Source organism: Aspergillus caelatus (genome assembly GCF_009193585.1).
Source record: "Aspergillus caelatus strain CBS 763.97 unplaced genomic scaffold BDV27scaffold_51, whole genome shotgun sequence".
In the NCBI taxonomy this organism is placed as follows: Eukaryota; Fungi; Ascomycota; class Eurotiomycetes; order Eurotiales; family Aspergillaceae; genus Aspergillus; species Aspergillus caelatus.
Window position 1 is genome coordinate 116,123 of NW_022475314.1, and position 17,391 is coordinate 133,513.

The following is a 17,391-nucleotide window of genomic DNA, read 5'->3' on the forward strand; positions in this document are numbered from 1 at the left end:
GGTATTGGAGTAAGTGCCCATGCGAAAGCCAATCAGGGGTTGGGATCGGTGGCATGCACGTTGTGCTCGACAGGGATGATGAGGCCATATCACCATGATACTCCACGATACTCCACGATACTCCATGAGGCCCCACGATACTACATCACATTAATAATCCTTCGATTTGTCATCAATCACCAGATATTCCGTATATAGAATACTCAAGGTTCTTACCTCGTTATGGTATTGAGCGCCTATCAACCCCCTTGCCCCGGCCTAAGCGCCTAAGACGCAAATCATGACATACAAAATAATCGATAATATCGCGGCCGAAGGTGTGTCTTACTACACGCCAGCCCAGGATCCTCCTGCAGGCACACAACTGGAGGGATCAGTCAAGTTGTTCAGCCCGATCACTATCCGCGGCGTGACGTTTCCCAACCGCTTATTCCTGGCACCTCTCTGTCAGTATTCTGCTAAGGATGGCTACGCTACAGATTGGCACTTAACGCACCTTGGCGGGATTATCCAACGTGGCCCGGGATTGGCAATTATGGAGGCAACGGCAGTCCAGAAAGTCGGTCGTATTACCCCACAGGATCTTGGTCTCTATGAAGACGGTCAGATCGAGCCTTTAAGGCGTATTACGGAGTTTGCCCATAGCCAAAATCAGAAGATTGCGATTCAATTAGCGCACTCGGGCCGGAAAGGCAGTGCCGTCGCTCCCTGGTTGAGTAGTAACGCAATGGCGGTTAAAGAAGTTGGTGGATGGCCCGATGAGATTGTGGCCCCATCGGCAATTCCTCAGGAAGAAGGGATCAACACCGTCCCTAAGGCTTTGACTAGAGCGGATATCGAAGTCCTAAAACAGGATTTCGCAGAGGCGGCGAGAAGAGCTGTTGACGCCAATTTTGACGCTATTGAAATTCACGCTGCCCACGGATATCTTTTACATCAGTTTTTGAGCCCCGTGAGCAACAAAAGAAACGACGAATATGGAGGAAGTTTTGAAAACAGAGTCAGACTACTATTGGAGATTGTTGATGGGATCCGGGCCATTATCCCAGCCACAATGCCTCTCCTGGTTCGGATCAGTGCGACTGATTGGTTCGAGTTCGGCCTCGAGGACGAGTTTCCTGAGAGCTGGACTGTAAATCAATCCGTACAGCTCGCCCCACTTTTAGCTGATCACGGTGTTGATTTGGTGGATGTCAGTTCAGGGGGGATTCACGCCAAATCTGCGATTGCCATCAAGCCAACCCCTGCTTATCAAGTCCATTTTGCTCAAGAGATTAAGCACGCTGTCGGCGATAAATTGCTGATCTCAGCTGTTGGCGGTATTAAAACAGGAGCCTTGGCTGAGCAAGTACTACAGTCTGGCATTGATGCTGTACAGGCCGGACGATGGTTCCAACAGAACCCAGGCTTGGTTCGCGCGTTTGCCAACGAGCTCAACGTGAAGGTGAGGATGGCCACACAGATTGACTGGAGTTTCGAGGGTCGCGGAAAGGGCAAAAAGCGGTCGTGATGAAACAATTCGAGAATAGAGGTTACTGCTCTGGAGAATAGATGGTATAAAGAACGATGGTTAAATGACCCGAGACATTTTGATCAAGTCAGTGCCGCTCGTAAATCTTGATATTAGCGTATTTTGCCGGGAATACGTCAAGTTTCTACCGGCTTGTGCACATAAAAAACCGTACCTGGCGGTTGGCGGTTGGTTAAAGGAATGGGGAGAATGCCTGGATTGTTGTGATGGCCGGCCTCTGTATAAATATGTTGTTTTTCAGTGGGAAGATCATGTACTTGGTCAACACTGCTAGAAGAGCCGTTAATATATATAAATGGTGAGAACTGAGTATATAGTGCTATGAACATGCGAACGGTTAAGAATGGAATTTTTTCCTGATCAACCATGCATGTATCCTTCTATCAACAGCGGACATGTACGTCTATATTTTAATCCACCATCCACTCTTTGTCCTTCGCTGCCGAGTCAGTCTCGCAGCAAAGATAAACGCCCCCCCAAGCAGAAAGTTTGTACCCATGAGTATCTGAGCCCCAAGGTAGCTGCCCCCTGTGGCCGAAATAATTGCCCCGGCGATCGGGTTCCCCGTTAGCGTTGCAAAACTGACAACTGTAAAGTTCATCCCGATGCGTGCGCCGCGCTTCGATAAGTCGGTAGTCAGACTCGATAGTCCTGCCGGGAACAGGCTCAGAATCCCACCCGCAACGATGCCATACACGACCGCCCACGCGTAGAGTTGACCTGGTGTGCGGACGGCGAACCACGAGAACAGCGCAATGCCGGCAATGACACAGGTCGGGATCATCATATTGAGCGGTCCCACCGTGTCGGCGAAATGGTTTGGTATCATGCGGCCTAGTATACCAACACCATTAAGGATCAGAAGGATATTGAGGGAGTCGATATAGGAGAAGTGAGGAGTGATGATGTCGCGGCTGTAAGAGGCGAGGTAGTAAAAGCCGAAGAACACCGCCCAGAAGTTCTGGGAACATTGGGTCAGTCGGCCAATTTAATCAACCAATCCAGGTCTGGGGAATCAACTACTTACGAAAAACATGCCAGCGGTGAAGAAGGCATACTCAAGCTCTTTAAATGCAACCCATTCCACGAGTCTGCCGGCCTTGCGTGGTGGCAATCGTGACCTCATGAAGGTAGTCACAAAGAGTAAGGTGGCCACCTGCACAAAACCGATGCCTCGCAATGCCCAACCAATGCCAGTGGAGGGTATAAGCTGTCTGGCCATTGCAGAAAAGACGAGGCCCCCTGTGACAGAGCCACACGTGGCGAAACCGATGGCGAGTGATCGCTTCTTCTCAAAGTATGTAGAAACTACGGATACCGCTGGTGTGACCAGACAACCACTGCCGAGACCGCAGCAAATGCCTTGCGAAAGAACCAAATGCCAATATTGGGTAGAAATTGAAGCAGTAAAGATACCAAGCGTTACCATGAGCATGCCACAGACCAAAACGGGGCGTAAAAATCCGCCATCTGTGAAGCGGCCAATGAAGGCGCCAACAAAAAAGCTCAGAAAGACTTGAATCGAGCCAATCCATGAGATATCGGAAGGTGGCCTGTCCAGAAGTGTAGTGTAATAGGTCTGGAATACACCAAAGCTGTTAATGAAACCCCACGTATTCATGAAGAGAAAATGGCCGCAAAGTGCTTCGGCGCGGGATTAGCCAAGCGTTCCTGTAGGATATATCGAGGAATGAAGCCACGCACCGCTTAGCCATGCCTTCCAGCCTCCATCCGGCGGTGGATCCTCTCCATCGCTGTTTCTGGTAAGACTAGTTACAGTAGGGTTTACAGCAATGAGATTGGGGGATTCCCCTGTGTTCAGCTTCTCAGAGCCCACTGATAAGGCCCAGTTTTCTTCACTGCTTGAAGAGCTGATCCCAGTGGAGTCTTCTCCCATTTCGTGTGTAGGTGACATCGCCAGTTTTCCTTGTAGATGTTTTATGCGTTAGAGGATCAAAAAAGTAGCAGAGAATGAGTTGATCCTCCTAGATCGGCTCTTGTACCCAACATGAACGGTCATTTATGATTGTCGAAACATATTACTCGCTGCATATACGTTTTGAATCGCCCTGTTTTGGTTGGCTCGCGAAATCTCGGAGTTTCTGGTGGGAGGTATCCTCCGGCCTTTTCCTCCGGAACCGCAGGCTTACACTCGGCGGTTTGAATAAGAGGGCGTATTATAAATAATATTATTCAACTTTATCAGACATCCGCGGGTCGCGGATGCACTACATTGGTCCGTAGATCCGGTTCCAACGTAGTCCACTCAGTATACATGGATTTTCAAGTTAGTTAAACTACGTGGCATTGACACCTTCCAGGCGCCTGTTCACCCAGGAGGCATTGTCAGTCAAATGCGAGTTGTAGGAAGCGTATAATGAACTGTTTTCCTATTTGTTGTTTAGCCCATGGTATCCTAAGTAGAAAGAACGAGGAAGGTTGACTTCCTGTCTAATGGAACCTTCTAGCCTGAGACAGCAATCTGTGGGACTATCCAGTCCATTGAGGGGGGCACTGGAAGAAGGTATCTGACTGTGGCACCCACGGGCAGCGTACCGTAAGGCACTAGACCGAGGCGACTAACACCAGGGACAGCTTTACTAGAGTAGATTTGAAGCCAAGCAGGATATACTGCCACATCGAGGTAGTTTTATGTCCCTACTTGAGATGGTCTTACAATCCCAATGATTCTCCCAGCCGCACCAATGCCGAAATTAACGCTTCAACTCCTTGTGGTGTAGTCAACCGGTTACATGCGATTCGAACGCACTCCCCCGTCGAATTATACGGAGCGTAGTCGATCTTCCAGCCGTGCTCAGTGAGGTGCTCATACAAGATACGCGTGTTGTGGCTGTTGATGGCGGCTGTACCAGCTGTATCCGATGGGTCAATCCCCTCTCCCTTCCGTCTCCAATAGAAACAAACTTGAGCGAATACTTTTCCAATGTCTCCGATTAACTCTAGTCGTGGATCAGCCTCGACGAGATTGGCCAGGTGCTGTGCGCTGTCAACAGCCTGCTCAACATCGCGGGCAATGCCTCTAGTTCCATAATAGATCCAGTGTAGGAACAGCTTTGTTGCGTCGGACCGCCGAGAGCACTGTACCGTCAGAGAAGCCAAATCCCGGATATCAGCCACATCGGGGGCTCCTTCCATGAGCTTTGAGTTTCTCCAATCGTATTCATTGTTGTTTCCACTCGCTCCATCTTCGGATATCGCAGATTCCTCAGTTTTTCTATCATGGAACAAGTATCCTGCGTTGAGTTTGTTGGCTAGCCAAAAAGTCCGCATATCGTTTGTTAACAGGAAGGCACAAACAAGAGGCACACCCAGCATCTTATGGGGGTTGAAGGCAATACTATCTGCTAGTTCAGCTCCTTTGATTAGATGTCTCAGGGTGTCAGAAAATGCAACCGCGCCTCCCCAGCAGGCATCAACATGAAACCACGCATTCGCCTTGCGTGCGATTTCTCCAACTTTGTTGAGAGAGTCAAAAGCGCCGTTCACGGTATTTCCCGCAGTGGCATTGATGAACAGCGGCTGTTTACCCTTTTTAATGGCATCGTCTACTGCGGTTTTGAGCGCCTCGACGTCCATTGTCCCATCGTCCAATGCCGGTACACTGATCACTGAGTCGCTGCCAAGTCCCACGATCTGTGCCGAATTGGTCACTGAATAATGAGCTGCGTCTGAGACGAAGACCGCATATTTCCCAGGCGTGACACCCTGCTGCTTAGACTCCGGTGACACGATGTTGCGAGCAACTAGCAGGGCGAGCATATTGCCCGCAGCTCCCCCTGGCACCGTAACGCCTCCAGCGTGTGGGCCTTCCAGGCCGAACAGTTTGGCCAACTCTCTGCTGACATGCTTTTCGACCGCCGTGAGAGCTGGTGACGCACGCCACACATGGCCATTGTTGTTGAAGATCGACAAAAACAGATCGGCGGCTGTTCCTGGCGGAGATGGCGCGGAGACCAATTTTCCTAGGAAGCCGGGCGATGAGTTATTCACTGAATGCTCGCTGAGCAATGAGACTGCTTTGCTGAATCCTTCTTGGCCCAATCCTTCGTCTGAACATTCGCGGAGAAGCTTTTCCAACTCCTCAGGCAACATTCTTAGGTCCTGCCCTTTCACAACGCTAGGTTCTGACACGCCTTCGGGGATATGGAGTTTTGGTGACGTGATACTCTGAACAAGTTGCACAAGCTAGTTTTTTCCCTGTTAGATTCTTGATTTAGACGTCATAGATGCATACTCACTTCTGCCAATTGTCTTTCTCTAGATGAACCAAATTCTGCGCTATTGTGGGCTGTCATCGTGTAGGGATAACGCGTAAGGAGGAATCTTTTATGAGGCGGATTTGTTTGCGTGTATGCAACGAGTCGGATCAAAATAAGGAGTAATCACACTAGTTTATCCATATATTATTATGTTTACATTACAAAGGTAATCAGGTGCTTGACAAGATATATATGTATACGTTATGTGGTACAGCATCAATGTTTACGGGTAGGGCCCGGGCATCTTCACAGATGAGAAGAAATTGATGGAGACATGCAGTGGTCAAACAACGGAGCCATTAAGGACTAAGACGCAAGTTGGATTTAGCTTGTCATTGTTCCGAATGGAATCTACGATGGCTTTTAGCATGAGAGTGCTGTATCGCAGGCATTCCATTCATTGGAGTGAGAAATGGACCGAGCGAATCAATGATGCTTCTCGGGGAGATTTAACTCCACTTTCGGAGGGTAAATTTCTGAAAAATTAACTAGCGGCGATCATTTAATTACCCATAACTACATGCCAGGCCGAGCATTTCTGCATTATTATTCCGATGCACGCTTACGGTACCCACTTGGGCCAGACCTTTTGTTAACATTTCAACACAGGAGGTGGGGTCAATTAGTCTTGGGTTGTTTCCCTCAGGAATTCCCCTCATGTTCCTCTCTCGTGAACATCGTTTATGGGCTTGTCAAATAGTGATTGATCACCCTCCCGGACATGGCCCATACAGGGACTGAAGGATTGCTTTCCACGACACCGGGAGTCATCTTCTATCAGAATGGCACCAGAGAATTGGCATCGCGGCGATTATCTCGTCTCGACAGATCCTGACCTTCTCCAGGTCGATGCCGTCAATGCCGCTCTAGGCTCTGAGATGGTATGGTGGGCTGGGGATCTGCCAGCTGCGGCACTTCAGGAAGCACTGCACAGTTCACTCTGTTTGGGCCTCTACCAAAAGGCACCGATGGAGACACCAAATGGGGCCAGGTCCTCCTCAACTTCAAATGGAGTAGAACACTCTGCGAGTAAGTGGATTCCTGCCAGAGAACAACATCTTTACCCCCATTTCTGGCTAAGACTCTCGCATTAGCAGATAATACTCCCGCTGCTCTGAAGCAGATCGGGCTCGTGCGAGTCATCACGGATAACGTTACGTTCGCTTACCTGACCGATGTCTATATTCTGGACGGGCATCGGGGATCCGGTCTTGGGCGCTGGGTACTCGAAATCTTGAATGAGAAGTTGCGCAGTTGGCCGCATCTTCGACGCGTAATGCTTTTGACGACGGACAAAATGCATCTTTTTAGCCGGAACTTAGGTATGAAGGACTACAGGGAGTTTGATGGCATGAAGGGGGTTTCAATCGCGATGGTTGAAGGCCCAGGCGCGCAACATTGAGTAGATTGGAGTCAATTCATGTGTGCCACTCTTGCCTTTGTATGTCCGTTTCATATGGTAGCCTAGGAAGATTCTATATTAAGTGCCGAAAACTTCCGTTGTGTTGTTTTTTTTCTTTTTTCTTTTTTCTTCTTTTGCTTTTTTTTCATAAGCTAGTTGGTATTGAAGCAAGGCGCAGTGATTACGTCTAGGTTAACGGCCTGAAAGAGAGGTCGACGACTGTGGTCTCGCACTAGATGGCGGCGTGGTTGAGCTCACTCAGCCATTGTAGGATAGAAGGATTAGTGTTTTAACTAGAATATTTTTATTTGTTGTACCGTAGTCGTTGAAATCCACACAGTACACCCAATCCCAATGTAAAGCCCACTGAGCAAACATAAGATTTCCACCCCTACATTGCATCCTTGGTAAAATGTCCTTTCGGGATTGCCGACTCCAATTACGCCCAGTCTGGCCCTGGACCGCATCGACTCCGATTTTAACCCCTCAAACTAGGCGATCCATTGAGATCAGAACAATATCTCCGAGTTACCAGCTAATGTTAACTACTGTTAGTGAGTCGAAGCACGAGTCGACGACGTTCATCTTACGTCGCTCGCCGGCCGGCCGAGATTCGGGGATATCTCGAAAATGAGCGTAGTATCCCGCAGTGAAAGAGCAGCCTAGAGTAAATGAATCGGAATCTCTTCTATTCCAGTGGCTATCCTTTCATCCGACACCGACTGTGCCTTCCTTACGGAGGCAAAATCTCCGGTTACCAGCGTCTCTCCGATGACAGGAACTCCTTGGCTGCAAGGTTCGGAGACCACCTAGCTGAAAATGTACTCAGATGAGGAAATTCCAACCTCGGTCCGCCAGAAACCGGAAAAAGGTTTCCCAAGTCTATTCCTCCTAGTGGGATGATGTAGGTGATCGTACGAGAATCTAGAATTTGTTGGCAACCAAGGTTATCAAGATGTCAAAGGATATAAGGGCGCTCTGGTTCGGTAAAGATGAACAATTCTCAAACATTCCAAGCACTGGAAACACTCGCAGTATCTGACTCCCCCTCATCAAACTTTTGTTGCTCTCTATCTCCCTTCAAAATGACAGTTAGCCGTCCAGCCGAATATAAGGATGTCCGCACTGCGGATCTCTCTACCATCCAGTTCACGAACCTTTTCGATAAGGATGAGGCGGAGCTGAAGAAGCTTCTCAAAGCTTGTGAGAAAGATGGTTTCTTCTATCTCGATCTCCAGGGCGAAGGCTCTGAGAAGTTCTGGAAAGACCTGTACGACATCGACAGGATCACCAAAGAATGGTTTTCTCAGCCAGCAGATGTGAAGTTGAAGACCCCTACCGTATCTCTCTCTCATGGGTGAGTTTCAAGACCGTACAACTGAGCTTGGCTGAACAATAAATTAATAATACTTGGACACCAGATTCAAGGCCGTTGGTAACCAGTCGGGAGCCGTTGAATCGCTCAAAGACGGCTTCGAGGCCCTTAAGGTATGCTACTACTTTCTTCCGTATTATCAGATGCATTTGTAACAAGACCAGATTGGAAAATTCGAGCTGGATGGCCGATGGGCGCTTCCCTCCATTGCACAGGACAACCTGGTCTTGTTCGACCAGTTCACGGCCGCTTGCCATTTCATCTCGAAGCTTTTGCTCGACTGCATTTCTGATGAGCTAGGTCTCAAAGGGGACTCTCGTCTCGAGACCTACCACCGTGATGACTGCCGTTCCAAGAGCACCCTTTACTTCCTTCACTACCCCCACGGTGCTCAGGACCCGAGTCAGGTTGGTCAGAATATGCATACTGACATCGGTTCCCTCACCATCCTTTACGCGCCGCAGTGGGGCCTCCAGGTCTTCTCACCTAACGATGGCGCCTGGGAGTACGTCGAACCACGACCAGGCCATGCTATCGTCAATGTCGGCGACACCCTGCGGTTCCTTTCGAATAAACGCCTTCGCTCCGCGCTGCATCGTGTCTTGCCTCTGGGCGGGATTCAAAACGAAGACCGCTACTCCATCTCGTACTTCTTGCGGGCGTCAGATTCAACCGAGTTCAAAGACAGCGACGGCGATGAGTCTAGCGCTAAACACTGGTACCTGAAGAAGTATGAGATGTATGAGCTGCCCCATGCGATCCAAAAGGAAAAGACAACACTTTCTGGAGGAATGGCGCAGGAACTACTTGCCTCGTTTTAGAGGCTCTAACGTTAAATGAATTGATTGAGTGCCGTCCTTTTTCTCAAATTCTTTTTTTCTTGTGTTCTTTTTAACCTCATATTTTATCGGTCCTTTCCCTTTCCGCTGAAAAATTTTTGGATTTAGTTGGCATAGTTTTGAATCCACTTGATTTGTAGCCAAATTTATGCATCAAAGCAGATCACAGTGCAACGTGATGTTGATAGTGGACAAAAAATGACTGGTTTTCTCAGCGACCAAGCAGAATTATCGGAAGCCCCGCGGGTTCGCGGTACTTAGGAATTACTGAAACAATAATCCGTAGATTAGTATAAACTATGAATTATAACTTTTCTTCTAAAAAATAAAAGAAAGAAAACGTGAATGGAGTCTACAGTACTGAAATAAGTTACTAATAGTATATTTAAGTTATTTTAGTACATATGTTGAGGTGTTTCTCTATCGCAAGCTTGCTAAATATAAAAGCAACAAAGGGTTCCAGCCAAATTCTGATTTTATTCATAAAACACCGACCGAGAAAAAATATAACCCGCAAGGCAATACTAGAAGGATAAAGACCAGAGAATATGAGAGTGTTACAATTTATACTTACTATCTCCTATTTAAAATACTAGTGCCGTTGCTTAGTATTGCTCTCCTCTCCTGTATAACCCTAACTGTAAGACGGCGCCTTGCCATGAAATTGTTAAAATCACGACACTAATATGTCTATTCTTAAGCCAATCAAAGCCATTTCCTGTATAGGATACCAAGAGACGTTTACTAAAAGTGAGATATTTTGGGCTCCATTCGACCCTAGTGCTGACCTACAGGGTTACCTTCTTAAGATGTGATTGGAATATCGCCTGTTCAGACTGTGTGGACGAAATATATTTTACACCTTGTCAGAAGAGGGATGCACACTGCGAGACAGGTCGTTTCGGGGAAAAGTTGATTGTGCTACTCAAATGATTCTATTCTCGTCATTTTATCTTTCAATGCTTCTATAACCCCCAAGGTCTTCGTATCATCCGTTTCTCCCAGGCATGATCCTTTCAGTGCCGCTAAGATTGACTCCCCCTGTTTGCCGCCGAGAAGACCGGGTCCCCGGGAAACACTATCGCAATTGGTCTCCTCTGAGATGCAGCAATCCTGAGGAAGCCCCAACGCACACTCAATGGGTCGAATTTTAAGCTGCAGGAGTTGTACAAATAATGGACCAAAAACATTCTTCGGAGAGGGGACGACGAATCCCCCTAGCGAGATATTTGGCGTCGAATTCAGGATGAAATCCCTCACTACGGGGTTGCTGGATGCCTGGTCGAGGACGTAGGAAATGATGCAATCGTATATCAGGACGAGCTGTAAATAGCAGGACATAGCCGTTAAGGAATAGGAGACGTTTATTTCCTGTCGGAACCCCGGTGTTCTGGCCCCCTCTTGGTCGGTCATCCTACTTCTTACGATACTGAGGAGCTGCTCAAACTCGGAGATGACCTCGAATGTGCTGGAGAGCGGGTTGAATTCTCGGCTTCCGTCGCCTGGCTGTCTTTGACAACTGCATGGGATGCAATCCAGCTTCATAACCGTTGTAATATCCCATGAGACTGACCGGAGCAGAAATAATTGTTTTGAAAGTTGTTGTTGCAGTCGCGGTAGTTGGAATCCAGGGTCGTAGGTTTGGTCCAGCAAGTGAAACGATGAGCACCGACTCAACGAACTTGAGTCGCCTGATGAGCCCCAGAGAAAAGGGAAGTCAGTCGCTGGGTCGGGGTATTTGAATCGTGAGTCTGCAAAATCTTGGATGTACATCGGGGGGGAGACAGACGAGAAGAGCGTAGCAGGGTCACTTCCGCCGCTATCCAGAGAGGAGGTGGGGCCCATTCCAAATAGGTCTTCCGGTAGGATTAATCCATTTCCTGGGACAAGTACGGAATCGATTGCCCTACCGTTGTCCAAGCCTTTGGTTCGAGACTCTTGAGGCTCCCGGGTAGAACAGTGCTGACTTGAAGGATTATTGCGCCCTGCTGGGCGGCCCGGCGTTTTTCGCAGACTGATAATGCACTCTGCCTGAGCTTGCAGGCATCTTACACAAGGCTCAAAGTTATTCTCGTCTCTCCGGATACATTTGAGTTTCTGGTCCCGGCAGCGCTCACAGGCCAAGCGTCGCTTCGACATGGGCTCCGATGGATCTGAGTGGTCTGTCACCAGCATCTGGTCGACAAGAAATACGACCGGGAGGGAAAGGAAAAAAAAAAAGAAAAGAAAAACCTCACAATATCTGACAATATGTATCTTTGGACTCAGAATGTTGGAAGGGGAATGCGCTGAGGATTGATAAATCCAACTCCGACATCAATATACCAAACAACCGCAATTGACGCCGCCCGATCTCCCAGCATCTCTTTATAGTATTGGCCCTGTCTAACGAGGGAGTCAGGGTCCGCACGCCATACAAAATATGTATTTCATTATTGCCTTACGACGGACGAGGCGTGTCAATGGTTCAACAGTTGCTTACGCGCTTCGTGAGCACTAGCCGAAGGGGGTAATGGTTTGTTAATCGAAAAAGGAGCGATCCTACCTTAAACAGCTGAACCATCTCCAGCTCGTATCCTCGTGCGGAGTTGCAGTGGGGCCGGTAATTCTGCAGCCTCTAAAAGCGTCAATGTGACTCCGGCAAACACAGGGCCCCATGGCTGCATGTGGTTGGATTCTGCAATAAACAGTGTCATGAAATGATGAACCGAATACGATTGGCGGGTAGTTCCCAGACCCTGGCAATTACCCAGCTAAGTTAAGCGCTAGTTTCTCCCCGATGATCCGTCTAGATTGACTTCGGCAGTTTATGTCCTTTTCCATTTTTGGTCTTCCATTCTTCGTCCAGAGTCCAGATGAATCCATTTGACCACTCCCTGCTAGGTCCCGGGGTGGCTACCCACTTGAATAGGTAGTCGTAGGCGAGAGAACAGGGGCGATCAATGGCCTGCAAGAAAGTACGACGAAGCGGCAGGCCCACAACGGCGAGTTGTATACCAAGTCGCTCAAATCCGCAAGACCAAGGGCAACGAGCGAGCCCAGCGGACGAAGGATCCGGCTGCGAGCCGGCCCGGGACCCACATATCCAGTGGTGGCGTATTCCAGTGCTTCGACAGTACTACCTACCGTGTGCCGGTTTGGAGTTGAAAGACGAAGCCTGAATCGAGTAAAATTCACAATTTCCGGCCAAGCCAGCCTTGGAACTATGTGATCTCCAACTCGCCATCCGCCGCGGATCTGTGGGGGGCCTGAGCGTATTCGCCCACCTCTTGGCGAAGATGATCAAGGACCCTCAGAGAATATTTTGCTTGAATATGGGTGGACAGGTAAACGTAATTGGGGAGTGATTGGGGGCTAGCTCTAGATTCTATATTGTAGAGTTCTCTGATCTTCTGCTTGCGTGTGCGCCTTCAATATGGCGTGCTATGCAAGACTCCCGAGGTTGGAGTAACCTAATCTTCGGCCATCCATAAAAGTTCACGCTGAATGGCCAGGCCGTTCCACGTGCATCTATTCAACTCTCTCGACCCAACTTCCCCTTTGGGCTAATTTAGTGAAGGTATGCCTAGGCCAAAGGAAATTGTGATCATTGGGGAATTTGATAGCTGACTCGACCTCGGGATGTTCCTTCAAGACACAGTGTTCTAAATGGGATGGTCATTCGGCTTAGATGGTATACGGTATACTGTATATCTATACGCAAGTGCAGGGTCTATTCTAATTCTGTGTATGTATCATAACCGCCTGGATAATGGTGGGCCTCGTGAAGTGGTAATAGCGTGATATGAATGATAATATCTTCTTGCGGGGCATAAATCTATATATTTATGTTGTTACTGACTTCCTGTGCTCAATGTCACGGTGAGATTGCCCTCTACCCCTGCCTAGTTGTATAGATCTTAGGATGATCCTCCACTTCTACCCTGCGTTAATACCACCGTCGCGGCATTACTCATCTACGAATTCTGCAATTACTTAGTTATAACAAATCCAACAGGCGAGTGTTCCACACGGGCGATATTTTCAGCCCTCTTGACTCTATCCCATATAAAGCGACCCCTTCCAAATATCGGATATCTCAGCAATGGTAAGCCAAGAGAAGCGGTAGCTACTCTTGAGAGGCTTATATATTAAGTACTGTTGAAGTTTTGTGTATTTTGTCAAACCTCAAGAGACAGAGGCTTAAAATATATTGAAATGTTCTATTAAATTTAAAATATCTTATACAGGCAGCATATATTGCACATCCTAACAAATCAAAGTTTGAATCTTCATTGTTGGTGGGATATTTGAATTCAGGTTGTTAAGACATTTTATACGGGACATAGAGGGTGAAAAGTTCGCTTGTGAAATATATCCTCACGAATAAAGTAACCAAGATTTACTTTCTATATTTAGTAGGTACCGTCAGGACATGCTCTTAACATTTCAGCAGTAAAGAGTATTCTCGGGGTCGTAACCTACTTTAGTGATATGTTGTTGCACGGGTGTGTGAATTTGTTGGGCATCTCTAGGATCTATTATTCGTAATGGTACTCAGAGCAATGGGCGCGCACCGACCACCGACCACTGGATGGTCCTCTGTCATACTGTAGCTCAAAGTATCCATAACTGTGCAGTGGAGAGAACAAGGCTTCCTCGTCTGCTGCGACCACGAAAAAAGTGACTTTGGAGTAACATCACGGAATTCCCTACGGTTACTGGATAGACTATCTGTATGGCTCTGTCTTTGTGGACTACACTCCGACCGGGATATATTCATTTCATCTCTTTTATCCTACTCGGAGTTTTTCTTTTAGCTGGGGCGGCTACGGTTGAAAGTATTATGTTGATCTACAGTTTCCCATTATACCAGTCCCCAACCCCAAACTGTACAGTGACTCCTGGTTGTACTTTCTTCCTATCAGCAGGCATAAAATTATCAGCGAGAAAAATGTTGAAAACGCCGAGCTTGCGCTTGCATGCCAGTCGGTCAAAGTTGCCGTATTTGGCAGTCTCGGTGTTATCGGCATTATCAGAACTCGGCAAGATTTGTTGTTCGGCCGTCGTCACGACGGCTCAAATCTGAGCCAGAGGCATTTTGACCAGAGTACGAGGAGTGCTCCAAATCATAGTGAATATGGTTTGACTTTTCAGGCGAAGACGTAGGTAAATCGCTTCGAAACGAAGTCTAACTTGAGTTGCGGTTTGCATGTTCATTGGTTTAGACTGATGTACAAGTCGTTCTACGCTCACTATGCCATAGGAGCGTGGATCAAGAGAGCCAGAGAGTTCAGAGTACTCCGAGAAACATCATTACCTTTAACCCAGCATGTACTCTCTCAGCCACTATGGGAGAAGTATCGTGTCATATCTACCACTGCTTGCTTAACTCCACCCGGGAGGGACAAGCCCCCCCTACCGGTACTTGTCAAATGTGCTAGCTTCATTGGCCTACCACCTTACTTTTCCCCTACTACAGGTAGCTGGGACTTGATCTCGAGCGCATGGAAATCATGACGAGTGGGCTATTTATATTCAGGTGAGACGGCTTTATATTGATATGCAAGAATTGTTTAAGGAAAGAGGGGCAGGGAAGACGAGCCAGCTAAGTATTTGCGTTGGAATTGCCGGGGGGGCTATCTAACCAGAGAGCGATAAAAAATTGGCATTACACGGATGTTGCGTAGAGGCTTACTAAATTAGTTACTATAGACATCCTTGTCGGACTCAGGATCCCTTTCAGCACAACACATCCCATTAATCTCCCCTACCCAGCCCAAATAGCAATGGTATGTACTTGTAATGATTGCGGTCAATACTTCACTATATTTAATTAAAGGATGGGTACTAACAGATCTAGCTAGATACACAGACACGCACAAAATGGGGAACTCCCTGATTTGCTAGTTTTATATTTATATTCATTTTTCCTTTTTTCCATTTTTCACCTTACATCCTTTGCCTTCCGGTGCCTGGGCTTTTTGTTTTCTCGTCTCTTGAAATAGGATATTGCTCCGTGACGACTAAGAAATAGCCCCCCTCCCCTCCTTTCCTGCATCCAACCCTATTCGTCTAATCGACCAAAGGCCAAGTAGCCATCCGGGCGGATCAGCATCTCTTTAACTCCACACATATACAGGCTCGTCCTCGCTTCTTCATCCGGCATGTCGACAGCTTCCACCACCGTAGTCCAGCTACCAAATGCCGGAGGAGGCCGGAGTTCAATGGTATGCTTCCCAGGGAGGTGCAACTGGATCCAATGCCCATCTTGGGTGTACTCACGAAGTTCAGTGACCACCCCCTCCGGTAATGTCATCTTTACATTCAAAGCACGCCTTCCCTGGATGCTCTCGGGTAGGGCTTGCCATCCATCTGGGAGTATCATGCCGAGCGACTTGGGGTAGGCGACAGAAAATCCGCTAATTTCCCTAGCCAGACTCATATTGGCCTCTGGTACACACAGAAGCCTGTCGACCGCTGCCCTGACCGCCCATTCGGGACCAGAAGAGGCAAAGAATAAGAGGGACTGTGATGTTGTGTTTTCAACAACGGCCTTGGCAATCGGCCATCGTTCTTCTTCGTACGTATCGAGCAATGAAGCGGGGGCAGACTGGGAGATGACGGCCGCCAGCTTCCATCCTAAGTTCAGAGCTTCTTGGAGGCCGACATTCAAACCCTGACCGCCGGCTGGAAGGTGTTTATGGCATGCATCTCCGACAAGAAAAATGCGGCCTTGGCGATACCTTGTCGCCAGCCGTTGTTCGTTACTGAAGCGCTTTAGCATACAGGGGTTTGACAGATCGTAGTCAACACCGGTAATTTTCTGGAGGCTATGATTCATCTCCTCCAGAGTCACTTCAACTGATTCAGGAAGCGTGCCACGATCACTCGCAAACACATTGAGCCTGGTCCTTCCGCTGGGGACTTTCAGATCAGCAGCGATAACCAACCCGTGCTCATTGTGAACAATGTAAGGGTTCGGCATAGCCGCGCCCAGTGTAGCCTCTCCACTCATGACAGTATTAACAGGTGGATTGCCAGTGAACTCAATCTTGGCGAGTCTGCGAATCGTGCTGCGAACGCCGTCCGCACCGACGAGGTACTTCCCGGTGGCAGTGAATAGCCGGTTATCAGAGTAGGCGCCCTTCACAACGACAGAAGGCCCCAAGTCGCCTACTGAATCCACATGGACACCTTTGAGTATCTGTACACCCAGCTCCACGGCGCGCTGGAATAAGACCATCTCGGTCTTGTACTGAGGAACAAGTAGCACATAGTTCTCGTTTGTTTCACGGCCAAAGACGCTGTAATCAAGTCGAGTGTCGAGAACGCCGTAATGCCACCAGTTGGTTTTTTGCCCTGCTTCAAGGAAAGAGTTAAGCAGACCACGAGAAGCGAGTATTTCCAAAGATCGACCATGCATGACAAATGCACGTGTCTCTGCCATGCCGTCAGAACTTTTTCGTTTCTCAACCACCAGAACGGAGAGACCGGCAAGGCGTAGTTCACAAGCGAGGAAGAGTCCAACTGGACCGGCTCCCACAATTACCACGTCATGAGTCGTGCAGGCCATCTTGCAGCGATAGAAACCAAGGACGGAAAGTGTAGTGACTAAATTGTGCAAACAAAGTTCTCGAATCACAAGGGAAGATGATGCTTTTGCTTGGAGACCTTCGTCTAAAGCTCCCGAGCTTTCGTCCGCTTTATAGAAGCCCAGATATCCGTCATGATAAAAATCATCCAAGCCCTACCAAAGCTGATTGTTGGATTACTGATACTTCGGGGCCCGGAGTTACTCGTTTCTGCAATAATGCCGGTTTCGTCTTCTCCGTTTCTCAGTTGATGTGTCGGGCTTTGAATACTATCGGCTATCGGGCTTTCGAGCCAAATTGCGTCTGGCTAATATCCGAATAATGCTCAACCCCTAACTGTGTATGACTAACTTGTTCGGATGTATATACCTACTGTAAACATGGAGACTC

The 17,391-nt window shown here is 48.2% G+C and overlaps 7 protein-coding genes across 7 annotated transcripts; 3 read left to right on the forward strand and 4 right to left on the reverse strand.

Annotated features, from left to right (window-relative positions):
• The first annotated feature begins 216 nt into the window (after positions 1-216).
• BDV27DRAFT_92226 (NADH:flavin oxidoreductase/NADH oxidase) lies at positions 217-1,744 on the forward strand. The gene has a single exon (XM_032077956.1). It carries the CDS (start codon positions 281-283, stop codon positions 1,508-1,510), a length of 1,230 nt encoding a protein of 409 aa, XP_031929533.1. The 5' UTR covers positions 217-280; the 3' UTR covers positions 1,511-1,744.
• Positions 1,745-1,934: 190 nt separating this feature from the next.
• BDV27DRAFT_143629 (major facilitator superfamily domain-containing protein) lies at positions 1,935-3,428 on the reverse strand (the record flags this gene model as incomplete). Its single annotated transcript, XM_032070134.1, has 3 exons — positions 1,935-2,492; positions 2,559-3,175; positions 3,236-3,428. 3 exons carry the CDS (start codon positions 3,426-3,428, stop codon positions 1,935-1,937), a joined length of 1,368 nt encoding a protein of 455 aa, XP_031929534.1.
• A 567-nt stretch (positions 3,429-3,995) lies between these two features.
• Positions 3,996-5,644, reverse strand: BDV27DRAFT_170917 (pyridoxal phosphate-dependent decarboxylase family protein; the record flags this gene model as incomplete). Its single annotated transcript, XM_032075455.1, has 2 exons — positions 3,996-4,162; positions 4,285-5,644. The coding sequence occupies 2 exons, from the start codon at positions 5,642-5,644 to the stop codon at positions 3,996-3,998; spliced, it is 1,527 nt and encodes a 508-aa protein (XP_031929535.1).
• Positions 5,645-6,167: 523 nt separating this feature from the next.
• On the forward strand, positions 6,168-7,213 carry BDV27DRAFT_143631 (uncharacterized protein; the record flags this gene model as incomplete). The annotated part of the gene is made up of 3 exons (XM_032070135.1): positions 6,168-6,177; positions 6,604-6,824; positions 6,935-7,213. The coding sequence occupies 3 exons, from the start codon at positions 6,168-6,170 to the stop codon at positions 7,211-7,213; spliced, it is 510 nt and encodes a 169-aa protein (XP_031929536.1).
• Positions 7,214-8,298: 1,085 nt separating this feature from the next.
• Positions 8,299-9,524, forward strand: BDV27DRAFT_170919 (uncharacterized protein; the record flags this gene model as incomplete). Its single annotated transcript, XM_032075456.1, has 3 exons — positions 8,299-8,570; positions 8,635-8,701; positions 8,753-9,524. 3 exons carry the CDS (start codon positions 8,299-8,301, stop codon positions 9,407-9,409), a joined length of 996 nt encoding a protein of 331 aa, XP_031929537.1. The 3' UTR covers positions 9,410-9,524.
• Positions 9,525-10,348: 824 nt separating this feature from the next.
• On the reverse strand, positions 10,349-11,566 carry BDV27DRAFT_155948 (Zn(II)2Cys6 transcription factor domain-containing protein; the record flags this gene model as incomplete). Its single annotated transcript, XM_032072237.1, has 1 exon — positions 10,349-11,566. The coding sequence occupies one exon, from the start codon at positions 11,564-11,566 to the stop codon at positions 10,349-10,351; it is 1,218 nt and encodes a 405-aa protein (XP_031929538.1).
• A 3,884-nt stretch (positions 11,567-15,450) lies between these two features.
• On the reverse strand, positions 15,451-16,982 carry BDV27DRAFT_170921 (FAD binding domain-containing protein; the record flags this gene model as incomplete). Its single annotated transcript, XM_032075457.1, has 1 exon — positions 15,451-16,982. One exon carries the CDS (start codon positions 16,980-16,982, stop codon positions 15,474-15,476), a length of 1,509 nt encoding a protein of 502 aa, XP_031929539.1. The 3' UTR covers positions 15,451-15,473.
• Positions 16,983-17,391: the final 409 nt, after the last annotated feature.